Raw genomic sequence first — 14,854 nt, forward strand, 5'->3', positions numbered from 1 at the left:
CAAAGATCAGCCAGGCGTGGTGGTATGCGCCTATAATCCCAGCTACTTGAGAGGCTGAAGCATGAGAATCACTTGAACCCAGGAGGCAGAGGGTGTAAGTGAGCTAGGATTACACCACTGCACTGCCGGGGTGACAGAGTGAGTCTGTCTCAAATATATGACTGTTTATTGCATTGTTTTTTCTGTTCTGCCATATTCACATTTTTTCCATAAAAATCTCTCAGTCAGCAACTGAAGGGGGAAAAAAACTAATTCAGGAATTATTTCACCTGTCACTTGTATTTATTTCCTATTTTATTTGCACTGCACTCATACACATGAAACATACATAGTTCACTGCTTTGGGTACTTAATTTATGTATGAAATTAATGACCTTTTATTCAAAGCATCACTGTTGTTTGTTAGAGGAATGACTAATATTACAGAAGGTGATGACTCACTGCAGAGGGATTTTTGCTAAAGGCAAGACAAAGCTTTATACCTTTAGGTGGGAATAAATTACAGCTTCATACAAATACACTTACCAGTAAATCAAAGAGGAAATTAAAGGCAGTAAATCTATGACCTGAATGCAAACTACTTTAATGGGATGCTTTTCAGAGATTTTCCAGGAGTACAAGCAAATCCCTTTAGAGTTTCAGCAATAAAAAAATGCTATGTGGTGCTTAACTATCAAAACACAGCCTTTGCAATTATTCTTCAGGGGGAAACTTTTGCTGCTTACATAAAACAACCTCAGGGGCAAGGAGTAAAGAAAATATCAAAGACAGATCAAGGAAGCTGATAATTACTTTTAAAGATTAATGTTTTACAGATAGAAGCAAAAGCTATCACGGATATATCACTATTAATTCATTCAAATGATTAGAAGAAAAAAAAACACATCAAGTGTGGCATTTTGTTCCAAATGACTGTGGATTCATATAGTTAGAACATACTTGTTCCCAGGCCCCAGTGATCCTCCCACCTCAGCCTCCAGAGTAGCTGGGACCACAGGCATGTGCCACCACACCCAGCTACTTGTTTTTTTCTTTGTAGAGACAGGGTCTCCCTATGTTGCTCAGGCTAGAACCTCATTTTGAATACCATTCTGATTTCTCACAGAATATGTTATATTTTTAAATATCTTACTAATTTAAGAAGATGAAGTATTATGATCTATTCACATTCTTATCCAGCTTTCCACTACTTGATTTAAACACTCTTTTCCTAAATGCCTTTCTGTTAATTTGCTGCATAAGCAGCTCATAAGTTATTTTTTTGTCACTGCTGTTTGACTATTTTAGTCAGATGCTTGTCTGGACTCTTCTAAGTCTTATAAAGATAACTAACAGTTATGTTCTACTTAATATCTTTTAGTAGTCTTCACCAAAGATGATGCTAGGTATCTACAATAGTAACTTCCAGCAAAATGGCATCCTGATTATTTTAGTATTGGGTAACAGTTTAGGAAAACTACTGTACTCTGTAAAGAATCAAATTCAAAGTGCCAAGTGCTTTAGGCATTTGTCCTTAGAAAAAGCACCATGCTATCCCCTCCCTTGAGTGAGTCTAGGCTGGAAAGAGTTTACTGTGATACAGAAATACCACAAAGGGTCCAGCGTGACCCATAACACTTCTGGTGCAGATCAAAACTAAGTTACATAGTTTTTCTTTTAGGGAGGCAGCATGGCAGATGAAAAAAAAAGTGAACTAGAGAGTAAAAATGATCTGGATTTAACTTCTGAGCCTTACTGCCTAACTTTGGGCAAGTTACTCAACCTTTGAAAATATGAGAATTCTCACTGGGTACATGTAAACATGCATGTGAAAATAACATGTATAAAATAAACCTAGCAGGTATCTACTGAATATTAATTTCCTTTGTTAGATTATCAGGTTATAGCCGGGTGCGGTGCCTCACGCCTGTAATCCCAGCACTCTGGGAGGCAGAGGCGGACAGTTCACGACGTCAAGAGATTGAGACCATCCTGGCCAACATGGTGAAACCCCGACTTTACTAAAAGTACAAAAAATTAGCCAAGTGTGGTGGTGCGTGCCTGTTGTACCTGCTACTCGGGAGGCCGAGGCAAGAGAATTGCTTGAAATCGGAAAACGGAAGTTGCAGTGAGCCGGGATTGCACCACTGCACTCCAGCCTGGCAACAGAGCAAGACTCTTGTCTAAAAAAAAAAAAAAAAAAAAAATTATCAGGTTATAATGGAGTCTTTTAACACTATCTTTAAAATACTCAAAAAGCGGCCGAGTACGGTGGCTCATGCCTGTAATCCCAGTGCTTTGGGAGGCTGAGGCAGGTGGATCACTTGAGATCAGAAGTACAAGACCAGACTGGCCAACAAAGCAAAACCTCACCTCTACTAAAAATGCAAAAATTAGCCAGGTATGGTGGCATGTGCTCATAATCCCAGCCCTTTGGGACATTGAAGGAAGGTAGATCACTTGAGGCCAGGAGTTCGAGATCAGCATGGCCAACATGGTGAAACTCTGTCTCTACTAAAAATACAAAAGATTAGCTGAGAGTGGTGGTGTGAGCCTGTAATTCCAGCTACTTGGGAGGCTGAGGCAGGAGAATCACTTGAATCCAGGAGGTGGAGGTTGCAGCAAGCCAAGATTGTGCCACTGCACTCCAGCCTGAGCAACAAAGTGAGACTCTGTCTCAAAAATAAGAAACAAAACAAAACAACTCAAAAAAAGCAATGGGTATCACAGTGTCTCAGTTCACCTTTAATCATTTCTGTATCTTTTTCTTTATTTTTTCCATTCTTACGTATATACTCAATTCATTTCTGTATCTATCATGCCTGGTTATCTCCTTACTTTGGGACCCTGTGAATTATATAATCACATAGTTTATGGACATCTAAAATATTATTCAGGCTTCTAAGAAGGGCCCTTCCCAAATAATCTGAAAACTATGACCTACTTTATTTCTAAGAACCTCTCAAGGAGACTGACTCTCTATCTTCTATTTATCTACCTACCTACCTACCTATCTACCTACCTATTTTTGAGATAGGGTCTTGCTATGGTGCCCACACTGGTCTCTGTCTGTCTGTCTGTCTATCTGTCTGATCTATCTATCTATCTATCTATTAATCTATCTACCTACCTACCTATCTATTAATCATCTACCTACCTACCTACCTATATCTATCTATTAATCATCTATCTACCTATCTATCTATTAATCATCTGTCTACCCATCTATCTATCTATTAATCATCTATCCACCTACCTACCTATACCTACCCACCTATTTTGAGACAGGGTCTTGCTATGGTGCCCATGCTGGTCTCAAACTCCTGGGCTCAAGCAATCACACTGCCTCAACCTCCTGAGTAGCTGGGATTATAGAAGCACACCATCATGCAGGGATAAAAGAGAAACTTAATCAGCTCTGGTAACTCATTATGAGGCAGAATAGGGTCTGGAGGCAGGGGACCTAAGGCCGATTCAGGCTGACTTTCTAGAACTAAATCAAAAGGAAAACCCCAACTTTCAACGCCCAAGTAGCAGAAGGACCAGTGGCTACTCCCTTTGTAACCCCCACCACCCTTTTTCTGCATGGCAGATGCAAAATTGAAAGTACCTCTGATTGGTCCCCTCCCACAACCAATCAGGATGGTTGCGGGCCAAGTCTTCATTTGCATAGGAGTATAACTTTGTAACTTCACTTCATCCTCTCAAATGTTTGCACAGGGTATAACTTTGCTTCAGCCTCTGATTGGTATCCTCCCACAACCAATCAGACTGATCGTGGGCCATTACTTCATTTATATAAAGTGTACACCAAGTAACCAATGGAAAACCTCTAGAGGGTATTTAAGCCCCAGAAAATTCTATAATGGGCTCTTGAGCTACTCGTTTGGGCCTGCTCCCACCCTGTGGATTGTACCTTCATTTTAAATAAATCTCACTTTTGTTGCTTCATTCTTTCTTTGCTTTGTATGCATGTTTTGTCCAATTCTTTGTTCAAGATGCCAAGAACCTGGACACCCTCCACCAGTAACAATCATAAAAAATTCAGATTCCTACTACATCAAATGACGCAATTAAGTTTCTTTTTATCTTTACATTGTCTGCAAAGATGACAAATTACAGGCCTACCATACAACATTCCTTGAAATATAAAAACTGTAATCAGGCTCTTTCCATCAGGCTCCTCTCAGGCCAATAAAGTAACATCACTGTTTATCAAAGCTTCTATGTATTAATATAAACACACAACACAGTTTAATAGTAGCAAACTAAAATTAGCTTTTAGGGTCTACTGTATAAACTTATTAGCTATGGAAACCCTGGGAAAGTAACTTGCTTCTCTGAGCTTCAGCTTCCACATCTATAAAATGAGGTCAGTATCACATTTCTTATAAAATCACTTAAAGAAAAAATTAAATGAAATAAGGTAGACATTCAAAATACAGTCACTACCTTCATCTTAATAAAGTAAAAACAAGGCTAAAGAGAAAATGAGGGGAAATAAAACACATACCATGTTTACCGCATCTTGATCAAAAGGGTTCCATTCTATATTCTGAGGATAGTGGGCAAGAACTTTGGATTTGAATGTTCTTCTCAAAGGACTCTGGTCAAAATTTTCACCTACAACAAATAATTAATACATAGTTAATATACAGGACTGTTTCAAAGCATGTCATAATTTTATATTTATTTTATAGAACTACTGACTGATAATGTTGAGATCTGATTCAATTTCTACCTCTAACCATCTAAGTTGTAAAATCCCAATGGACAACTAAAAAACTGTTAACAGGTCAGCATTTAAAACTTTATAATCTGAATTTTAAAATCCTGGCTACTCAATTGATACTAAAAATCAAGATATGGTAATATAATCATTACTATACCCTAATTATTGTTCACATTTCAATGTGTGGTAATAAAAAACTATATGAAAACATTTATTTCAGTAAAGAAACATCTTGTATTAAAACTAATCATACATCTTATGATCCTGAAATTTTATACACACTTAGACCCATGCTGCAGTGCTCCAAGGAGGCAATTTTGCTTGAGTTTCCATGGAAATCTCTGAGAAATGTGATTGCATATCCAGGTTCTTAAGTAACAAAATTAACAGAATTAGAAACATCACTGATGAGTCAACCTGTTTAGTAGACAGAACACATTAAACACACTAACCTTTTAAAAATAAATGAGCTATCCTAAGTCAAATTCATTATCTGGCAAAATTCTGGAAAGATAAAAGTAGGCTACATTTTAATCATATATAAGAAAATTCAGGCCAGGCACAGTAGCTCACGCCTGTAATCCCAGCACTTTGAGAGGCTGATGCAGGAGGATTGCTTGAGCCCAGGAGTTTGAAACCAGCCTGGGCAACATGGTGAGACCCCGTTCTTGTTTTTTTGTTTTTTAATTTATAAATTTTTAAAAAAGTAAAAAAAATGAGAATTCAGTAATAGCTATCAGGTGTTTGGGTTTTTTTTAACCTCCTCAACCAAAGTAATTCCCTTAAGACTATTGGTTTCATGAAATATTTTAATGTAGATGGATCTTAAATTCCCAATGTCAAGAATTTGGGATCAAGGAACCAGAAAACCTTGAAACAATTTCATTGTGTCCTGTTTTCCTACTTTTAAAGTTCTAATTAAGTGCAAAATACTAGCTGTTACAGCAGAAGATAAATGTCACTTACCAGTATTTATACAATTAAAAATATCACAAAGCAATTTGATCTATGAGTTATTTTAAACTTCTAGTTAAACTCAGTTTCCATTTTGGGTAAAAAATATGAAAAGAAACAACTCTGACTGCAAAACAGATCACAGGAGGAGGGAAAAGTCACACTAAAAAATCTTGCTGTAGACTGCAATATAAAATACACAGGAACGTTTTTGAACAAGGACACATAATTTAAATATATTTGCTAAGGCAACTAAACTACTATTTCTAATTGAAGTCCTTGGTTAATGATCATTATTTTCTTTAGATTCCTCTGACTTATTTAGGCAAACATTTCATCTCTGTATTTTTCTTCTCCATACTTTCATCTTCTAAGAGTTGAGAGCATTCATTTCTAGAAGAGAAACTGTCAAAGACATCCCTAAGGAAAGTTTATCAATTTTTGCACCATGCTTCTAGAGTGTGTAAGCATCAAAAAGTCAACAGAGGAATGTGAAACTGTCTATGAGAGTCAATGTGGCTGAAGAACAGATTCAGGGCTTAGAACTGATTTCAGGAAGAGTCAATGATATTTTTAAGCTGATGCTAGATTTTTCTGTAAACACTAAGAAAGTTTAAATTATTCACTTCTTCATTTAAACAAAAGTTACTTGGCCAGACATGGTGGTTCATGACTGTAATGAGGCCGAGGTGGGCAAATCCCTTGAGCCCAGGAATTTGAGACCAGCCTGGGCAACATAGTGAAACTCTATCTCTACTTTAATAAATATTATTTAATTTTAAAAAGTTACTTTTCATTTCACTTTAGAGAAAAATCAAAATTCCTCCCAGTTCTAAAAGTCTATGCTGCTGACTGTGTACTGACACAGCAACAGAGTATCCTCATGATATACAGCCATCAAGAAACTCTCTCCTGGTCAGGCACAGTGGCTCACACCTGTAATTCCAGCATTTTGGGAGGTCGAGACGGGCAGATCACGAGGTCAGGAGTTCAAAACCAGCATGGCCAACAAGATGAAATCCCATCTCTACTAAAAATACAAAAATTAGCCCAGCGTGGTGGCAGGTGCCTGTCAATTCCAGCTACTCAGGAGGATGAGGCAGGAGAATCACGTGAACCCATAAGGTGGATGTTGCAGTAAGTCGAGACTATGCTACTGCACTCCAGTCTGGGTGACACAGCAAGACTCCGTCTCAAAAGCAAAAAAAAAAAAAAACCAAAACCCTCTCCTTCACCTACCTTCTAACACCAAAAATACTTGCTTTTATTATCCATAAATGTAAATAAAATATGAAACACTGCAGGAGCAGAAGAAACAAGATATAACCAATCATGTAACTCCTTGTAACACTTACCTTTTAACTCAGTTCTGCCTGTGTATAGTTAAAATAACATCTTCATTCACGTATCAAGTTATTAATGGGACAGGAGATACATCAGAAAGGTCATTAAAGTGCCATTCTCAATATAATTGTTCTGTTAACTAAGGAACATTGCACCTTCTTGAGGCACAAAGAATCAGTGAGAAGGAAACCACCTCCAGAAAGAAATAATTTTACAAAAACAAAAAAGCCACAAAATAGTAACATAAATCTAACAAAAGAAAAGCAAAACCACCACCATCACCGCTTATTAGACTGCTTAAAAAAGGGATAACAAGAAAGATCACTGTTATATATACACCGCTGTCTTGGCAAATATGATTTGGAAGAATATTAGGGGAAGAACCAACTATTTAGAAATTCTGATATCGCTATTAAGAATTTAGGCCAGGCACGGTGGCTCATGCCTGTAATCCCTGCACTTTGGGAGGCCGAGGCGGGTGGATCACGAGGTCAAGAGATTGAGACCATCCTGGTCAACGTGGTGAAACCCCGTCTCTACTAAAAATACAAAAAATTAGCTGGGCATGGTGGCGCATGCCTGTAATCCCAGCTACTCAGGAGGCTGAGGCAGGAGAACTGCCTGAACCCAGGAGGCGGAGGTTGCGGTGAGCTGAGATAGCGCCATTGCACTCCAGCCTGGGTAACAAGAGCGAAACTAAAAAAAAGAGCGTCTCAAAAAAAAAAAAAAAAGAAGAATTTAGAAATGGGCCAGGCATGGTGGCTCACGCCTGTAATCTCAGCACATTGGGAGGCTGAGGGAGGTGGATCACTTGAGGTCAGGAGTTCAAGACCAGCCTGCCCAATGTGGCGAAATCCTGTCTCCACTAAAAATACAAAAATTAGCCAAGCATGGTGGCATGCACCTGTCATACTCAGGAGGTGGAAGAAGGAGAACCTGTTGAACCCAGGAGGCGGAGGTTGCAGTGAGCCAAGATCATGCCACTGCACTCCAGACTAGTTGAGAATCTATCTCATAAAAAACAAAACAAAAAAAATTAGAAATGAGTGGATGTAGCTATTCCTCCTAGTACCAGTCAAAAGAAGAGAATCTTGGTGATGACTTTTGGAGATGAGAGATGGAGGAACAACCCGTACTTCTCATTTTAAACACATGTTTTATAAATCTCTAACTTAGAATTTACTGCTGGGAAAAAAAACGGGAGAATAACCAAATCTAAGAAGTTGGATTCCCAGGAAATGAAAATTACATAAGCATCCTGTACTTAAAATTTGCTTTTTAAATACTATCTTGAAACAAACAAGGACTATAAATTTGTACAACTGCTACATACATATCAACTTAACTCCCAACTAATACTGCCAAACAACCTCCTACTAAATTGAAGCTGCAATTAATCCTTTCCTCCTAAAAAGCAGGAAATATCTGCCAAGAGAGCTTAAAGACTACTGAAAACGTGTTTTCAAGGTTGAAGCAAAAGAGGTCTTTATGAAAATTAAGATGTAGATGAGAGAAGAGAAACAAAATAACATCTATAAGTTTGATCAAGCAAAACTGAATAAAGAAACATTTATAATGGGCTTGGGGTCAATTAAAATAATGATTTATAACAGCCCATCCTTGTTTTAAATTTTATTTTTACCTGAAGTCGTATTTGCAGCATCTTGGCTCTTGCCATGACGATCTGCTTCTAGCCATTGGTACAAAACTACATAATGTAACAGAAACAAAAAAGCTTTATGAACAAATAAACAAAAACAAACAAAAAGCAAAAATGACTTTGAAGAATGGAAAATGAGATTAAATAATTAACCAAAAGCAATTAAACAGGAGACATTAACATCAGAGTGTAGCTTAACACCAATGGAATGCAGTTGATAAGGGATTAGTAATGAAAGCAAAGAGAATAGGCAATTTTAACAAAATAAGTGAAATGCTATTAAATATCTGTAACAGTTTTTTGCATGGGAAATAGCACACATATTCTCTTCTTAATGCTTACTTAAAGAGGAGTATTAGGAGAAAGCTAACGTTTCTATAGTCAGATATAATACAAGTTGAGTATCCCTTATCCAAAATGCTTAGGACCAAGAAGGGTTTTGGATTTCTATTTGTTTCAGATTTTGAAATATTTGCCAAGAGAGCTTAAAGACTCCTATATTTACAGGTTGAGAATCCTTAATTACAAAATCAGAATACTGGTACTCAAAATTTCAAATTTTGGAGCATTATGGATCTCAGATTTTTGGATTAGGAAATCCTAATCCTAAAGCCTCCTTTAGGCTCAACCTAAAAAGTATGACAGTAAGACTAAATGACCAATTTTAAAAATTACATCCTGGCCAGGCATGTTGGCTCACACCAGTAATCCCAGCACTTTGAGAGGCTAAGGCAGGTGGATTGCTTGAGGTCAGGCGTTCGAGACCAGCCTGACCAACATGGTGAAACCTCGTCTCTACTAAAAATACGAAAATTAACTGGGTGTGGTGGTGGGTGCCCATAATCCCAGCTACTTGAGAAGCCGAGGCAGGAAAACTGCTTGAACCCAGGAGACGGAGGTTGCAGTGAGCTGAGATCGTGCCACTGCACTCCAGCCTGGGTGACAAAGTAAGACTGCCTCAAAAAAAGAAAAAATACTACATCCCAACCACTGCATACTGATTAGAATGGCTGAAGTCCCAAAAGCTGACTATATCAAATATTGACACAGATATGAAGTAATAGTAATTCTCACTCATTGCTGATGAGAATGCAAAATGGTATGGCCACTTTGGAAGAGAGTTTGGCAAACCATTATAAGGTTTAACAGTCTTATCACAAATTCCATAACTCCAGTCTAATCATGAGAAAAACATGAAATTCCAAGGAGTGACCTGTAATATATCTGATAAGTATTCATCAAAACTATCAAGGACAATAAAAACAATGAAAGTCTGAGATTCTGTCATTGCCAAAAGGAGCCTAAGTAGACATGCCAACTTATGTGGATAGGATACCTCAACAAAAAAAAAGACTGATACGGTTTGGCTGTGTCTTCAAATCTCATCTTGAATTGTAGTTCCCATATTCCCCACATGTCATGGGAGGGACCCAGTAAGAAGTAATTCAATCTTGGGGGCGGTTACCTCCATGCTGTTCTTGGGATATGAAGTTCTCACAAAATCTCATGGTTTTATAAGGGGCTTTCCTCCACTTCACTCTGCACTTCTCCTCGCTACCACCATGTGAAAAAGAACGTGTTTGCTTCCCCTTCTACCACTATTGTAAGTTTCCTAAGGCCTTCCCAGCCCTGTGGAACTGTGAGTCAATTCAATCTCTTTCCTTTATAAATTGCCCAGTCTTGGGTATGTTTTTATTAGCAACATGAGAACAGACTAATATAAAAACATTAATTAAAAACTGAAGAAATCTAAACAGAGACTGGGCGTGGTGGCTCAGGCCTGTAATCCCCGCACTTTGGGAGGCCGAGGTGGGTGGATCACCTGAGGTCAGGAGTTCAGAATCAGCCTGGCCAACATGGCAAAACCCTGTGTCTACTAAAAATACAAAATTAGTCAGGCATGGTGGTGCATGCCTATAGTCCCAGCTACTTGGGAGGCTGAGGCAGGAGAACAGACTGAACCTTGGAGGAGGAGGTTGCAGTAAGCCGAGATAGCATCATTGCACTCCAGTCTGGGTGACAAGAGTGAAACTCCATCTCAAAAAAAAAAAAAAAAAAGAAAGAAATTTAAATAGACTGTAGACTTTAGTTAGCAATAATGTATCAATAGTTATTCATTAGTTATAACTAATGTACCATACTACTATAAGAGGTTAATGATAGGGGAAATTATGTGTGTGTGTTGGTGGGGGAAGGGGAGGGAATGGAAACTCTATTCTCAATTTTTCTGTCAATCTAAAACTGGTCTAGAAAAACTATTATATTTTAGAAATTACATTCCAATGTTTAAGGTAAAAACACCAGTATATATTATATCCAATCTTATAAGTAATCTACCTTTTATAAATCATGTTTATCAATGCAAACATAAGCTGAAATTTGCTTTATACGGAGATGCCACTTAATTAATGATATTCCTAAGCATAATTATGAAGTGTCAATTCTTGGAGGAAAGTTTGCTACTATAAAGACACAGGCTAATAATAAATTCACAATAGAGCTCTGTAACTTAGCAGCTTTGAAGGGTGTTAAAACCTCTGAATGTCTTTTATAGGTTACTCAGATGTCTACAACTTTCAGACATCTTTAAAAAGATGTCAGTCTTTAGTTTAAATAGTCAAATAATGATAATGTAGGATACCAATGGCCAAGAGAGCTTGCTATCCACACCCCAAGGTTTGATGATCCAAGGAGAGCAACAAACACTAAGCTTCTATGCTGGGGGGCTACTTACCCACAGATACTGTGAGAGTTGGATATCCCAAACAAGGTTTATAGAAACTTTTCACGCTCTGCCCGCAACAAAAACAACACCAAAAGGCTGAGAAAGCTGCCTACACACTCCTGGAGTAATAAAGGAATCGATTTATTACAAATATCTAAGAGAACTCTGAAATCATCAGAGTAGTTACTTAGATCTCTGAGGGACAGCCAGGGCTGAGAACTGACATTCATGGTCATGGATAGAGCTCCGAGCAGACAAACATCCAATGTGCAAAGTCCTTGGTTGAGGGTGCCCCAGTGAGCACAGAGGTCAGCACCCTCCTCCAGAGATTGCACACTTCTGGGAGGCAAACAACTGTTAAAATTGGGACTAGCATGAAAGAATACCAAAAGTAGACTTCAATCATTAAATATATACTACGGGTATTTCTCTTCTCTTTAGTTTACAGGGATAACAGCTACTCATTAGAGGATGGGAGAGGGGAATTATACCATGACACAAAAATCTCCCCATTAGGAAATGCAAGCATGAACTTTACAACTGATACTGAAGGCTGGGTGCAGTGGCTCATGCCCATAATCCCAGCCCTTTGGGAGGCTGAGGTGGGCAGATAGCTTGTGCTCAGGAGTTTGAGACCAGCCTAGGCAACATGGTAAAACCCTATCTCTACAAAAAATATAAAAATTAGCTGGGCATAGTGGCAAACGTCTGTAGTCCCAGCTACTCAGGAGGCTGAGGTGGGAGGATGGCTTGAACCTGAGAGATGGAGGTTACAGTGAGCTGTGATCCACTCCAGCCTGAGCAATAGGGCCAAACTCTGCCTCAAGACAAAAACAATTGGCACTGAAAATCACTTCCACAAAATGAGATGCAAAGTCAGGCAACAAATCCATTAACTGGTCTAACAGTATCGTCTAGCTCCTATCTTAAGGCTGTATTTTCCCCCGATTAATGGGGACACTCTTGGCTATGTTCAGATTATCACTAGGAATATTTACCAATAGTTCCAATTACTTCATATAGCCCTAGTTTCTGGTTTTATCAGAGGTTTATCATGTTTGCTTTCATGTCTCATTGATAAAATCATAGTCTGTTTCTGACCACAGACTTTGTTCACAAAACAAAGCTAAGTCTCATACTATTTCCCTCTCTTCCTGTCCTGACAGGCAACCCCAGGAGCCTAGAAATTATAAACAAAATAATTAATAAAATGAGACATGAAAGCTATTCCAGGTAAATTTAACCAGTTATATAGAGAACTACACATAAGCAAAAATAATTTTAATAGATTTACATATTCAAATGTATCACCCTTGCCTCTAGATTACTAAAGTCCAATTAACTTCAGTTTAAATAATTCAAAGAATTTCCAGTGAAATAAATGCACTAGATTCAGGAATGCTATAATGTGAATCACCATTTATATAAAGTTTAGACTTTAAAGTCTACTTTATAGGACATATATTTAAAAAGATAATGTATAATTAAAAAGCAAGTGTGACTAATTTTTTAACTTAACATACTAGAATGTACATGGGAAGCTCTGAAAATACTGAACTCCCAAAATTTCTCAATCTCCATAAAATACATGAAATATAGTATAAAGGGTCTGCTACTATGAACGTACATGATGTTAGAATGCCAAGAACACATCTCTCTTCACTGTGGAAACACGAGATCTGGCCTTCCAGTTGCTTCATGCTTCCTCTCAATTGGCAATGGAAGTAGGGACCCCATCCCAGCTCAAAGCTACTGGGAGAGATTTCTATAGCATGTTTGTGGGGTTGCAAGCGAAGAGGAAATTTTGAGACTTATGAATCTTGGTGCTGTTTTTCAGCCCAATCATCACTGTTAAATATTTCTTCCCTCACTCTCCTCCCCAAACCTTCCCACTAGGAAGGCCCCAGTAAGTTCCCTCCCTCACTACCCACTTCCATCATAGCCTGTTTCTGACCAGAGACTTTCTCCACAAAACAATGGTAAGTCTCACACTATTCCCCACTCTTCCGGTCCTAACAGGTAACCTCAGGAGCCTAGAAGTTTTAAAGAAAATCTGCTGGGTGGGGGTCAAATGACTAGTTCTTGCCAATGAAATGTGGGCAGCAATAATGTCATTTCCAGGTCAAGGCACACAATCTATCTTTCCTCTGCCATCTATCAGCTAAATGCAAAAGAGGCCTTAAAAGATGGGAAGTTCCCAAAGTGGAAGAAAGTTAGGTCACTAAATGTCTCTGTGAAGTAGAGCCCCTCCCACCTTGGCCTACATTACACTAAATGTGAATGAGAAAAACTTTTATTGCCTCATGCCATTAAAGTATTATGGGGTTGTTACTAACAACAGTTAGCTATTTATGTGTTTATTAGCCTGAGTTTTTATTTGTGTTAGTTTTGACCTTCTGACTACAATACTAACCCCTGACTATACTGTAGCTTCTGTCGGCAACTCTCTACATTGCTTGTTACATGTTTAAATATACAAGTACAGTTCTCCAAATATAGGACAGAATTTCCCCCCACTTTTTTGAGACAGAGTCTTGCTCTGTCACCCAGGCTGGAATGTAATGTTGCAATCTTGGCTCACTGCAACCTCTGCCTCCTGGGTTCAAGCAATTCTCCTGCCTCAGCCTACCGAGTAGCTGGGACTACAGGGGCACCACCATGACCAGCTAATTTTTGTATTTTTAGTAGAGACAGGGTTTCACTATGTTGGTCAGGCTGGTCTCAAACTCCTGACCTCAGATGATCTGTCCACCTCAGTCTCCCAAAGTGCTGAAATTACAGGCATGAGCCACCATGCCCACCCCAGAATTTGCCCATTTTTAATGCATGTTCTCCATCTTTCATAGAAAAAGCCATATATCCTACTAAGCTATTTATGAAGACCATAGGTTCTAGCCCATGACAAGCCTGTTATCCTTTCTAAACACATAACCGCCAAATCCAGTCAGCAAACTTGAAGGTCTAGGGTGATGGTCATGAAAGGAATCCAACAAAAGAACCTTAGAGGGGTCTCTGCAAATCCACTGACCCCACAGATGAATATTCAACAATACAGAAACTTAAATCCTGGTAATATTCAAGTTTATTTTAATTAAGTGGTTTTTTTGTTTGTTTTTTGTTGTTAATTTCTGTTTTTGAGACAGGGTCTCATTCTGTTGTCCAGGCTGGAGTTCAGTGGCACGATCACGGCTTACTGCGGCCTGGACCTCTTAGGTTCATGTGATCCTCCCACCTCAGCCTCCCACATGGCTGAGACTACAGGCATATACCCTCATGCCTGGCTAATTTTTAAAACATTTTTGTAGAGGCAGGATTTTGCCATGTTGCCCATACTGGTCTTAAACCCCTGGGCTCAAGTGATCTGCCCGCCTCAGCCTCCCAAAGTGCTGGGATTACAGGCATGAGCCACCTCGCCTAGCCTTAATTAAGATTTTAATAAGAGTACATCAACATTAATCCA

At 38.6% G+C, this 14,854-nt stretch overlaps 1 protein-coding gene across 5 annotated transcripts in view; it reads right to left on the reverse strand.

Annotated features, from left to right (window-relative positions):
* Window positions 1-14,854, reverse strand: part of DENND5B (DENN domain containing 5B) — a 209,301-nt gene that overhangs the window by 109,547 nt on the left and 84,900 nt on the right. For 3 of the 5 annotated variants that reach the window (XM_012458431.3, XM_012458430.3, XM_064377435.1), the window contains exons 2-3: window positions 8,652-8,717; window positions 4,493-4,602 (exon numbers count right to left, since the gene is read on the reverse strand). In XM_012458431.3, the coding sequence (XP_012313854.2) occupies window positions 4,493-4,602; window positions 8,652-8,717 (176 nt within the window). The remainder of the gene's footprint in view (window positions 1-4,492; window positions 4,603-8,651; window positions 8,718-14,854) is intronic. The other 2 variants (XM_064377434.1, XM_064377433.1) reach the window with 1 other exon arrangement.

Source organism: Aotus nancymaae, unplaced genomic scaffold (genome assembly GCF_030222135.1).
Source record: "Aotus nancymaae isolate 86718 unplaced genomic scaffold, 86718_ANA_hifiasm-v0.15.2.pri h1tg000016l, whole genome shotgun sequence".
Taxonomy (NCBI): domain Eukaryota; kingdom Metazoa; phylum Chordata; class Mammalia; order Primates; family Aotidae; genus Aotus; species Aotus nancymaae.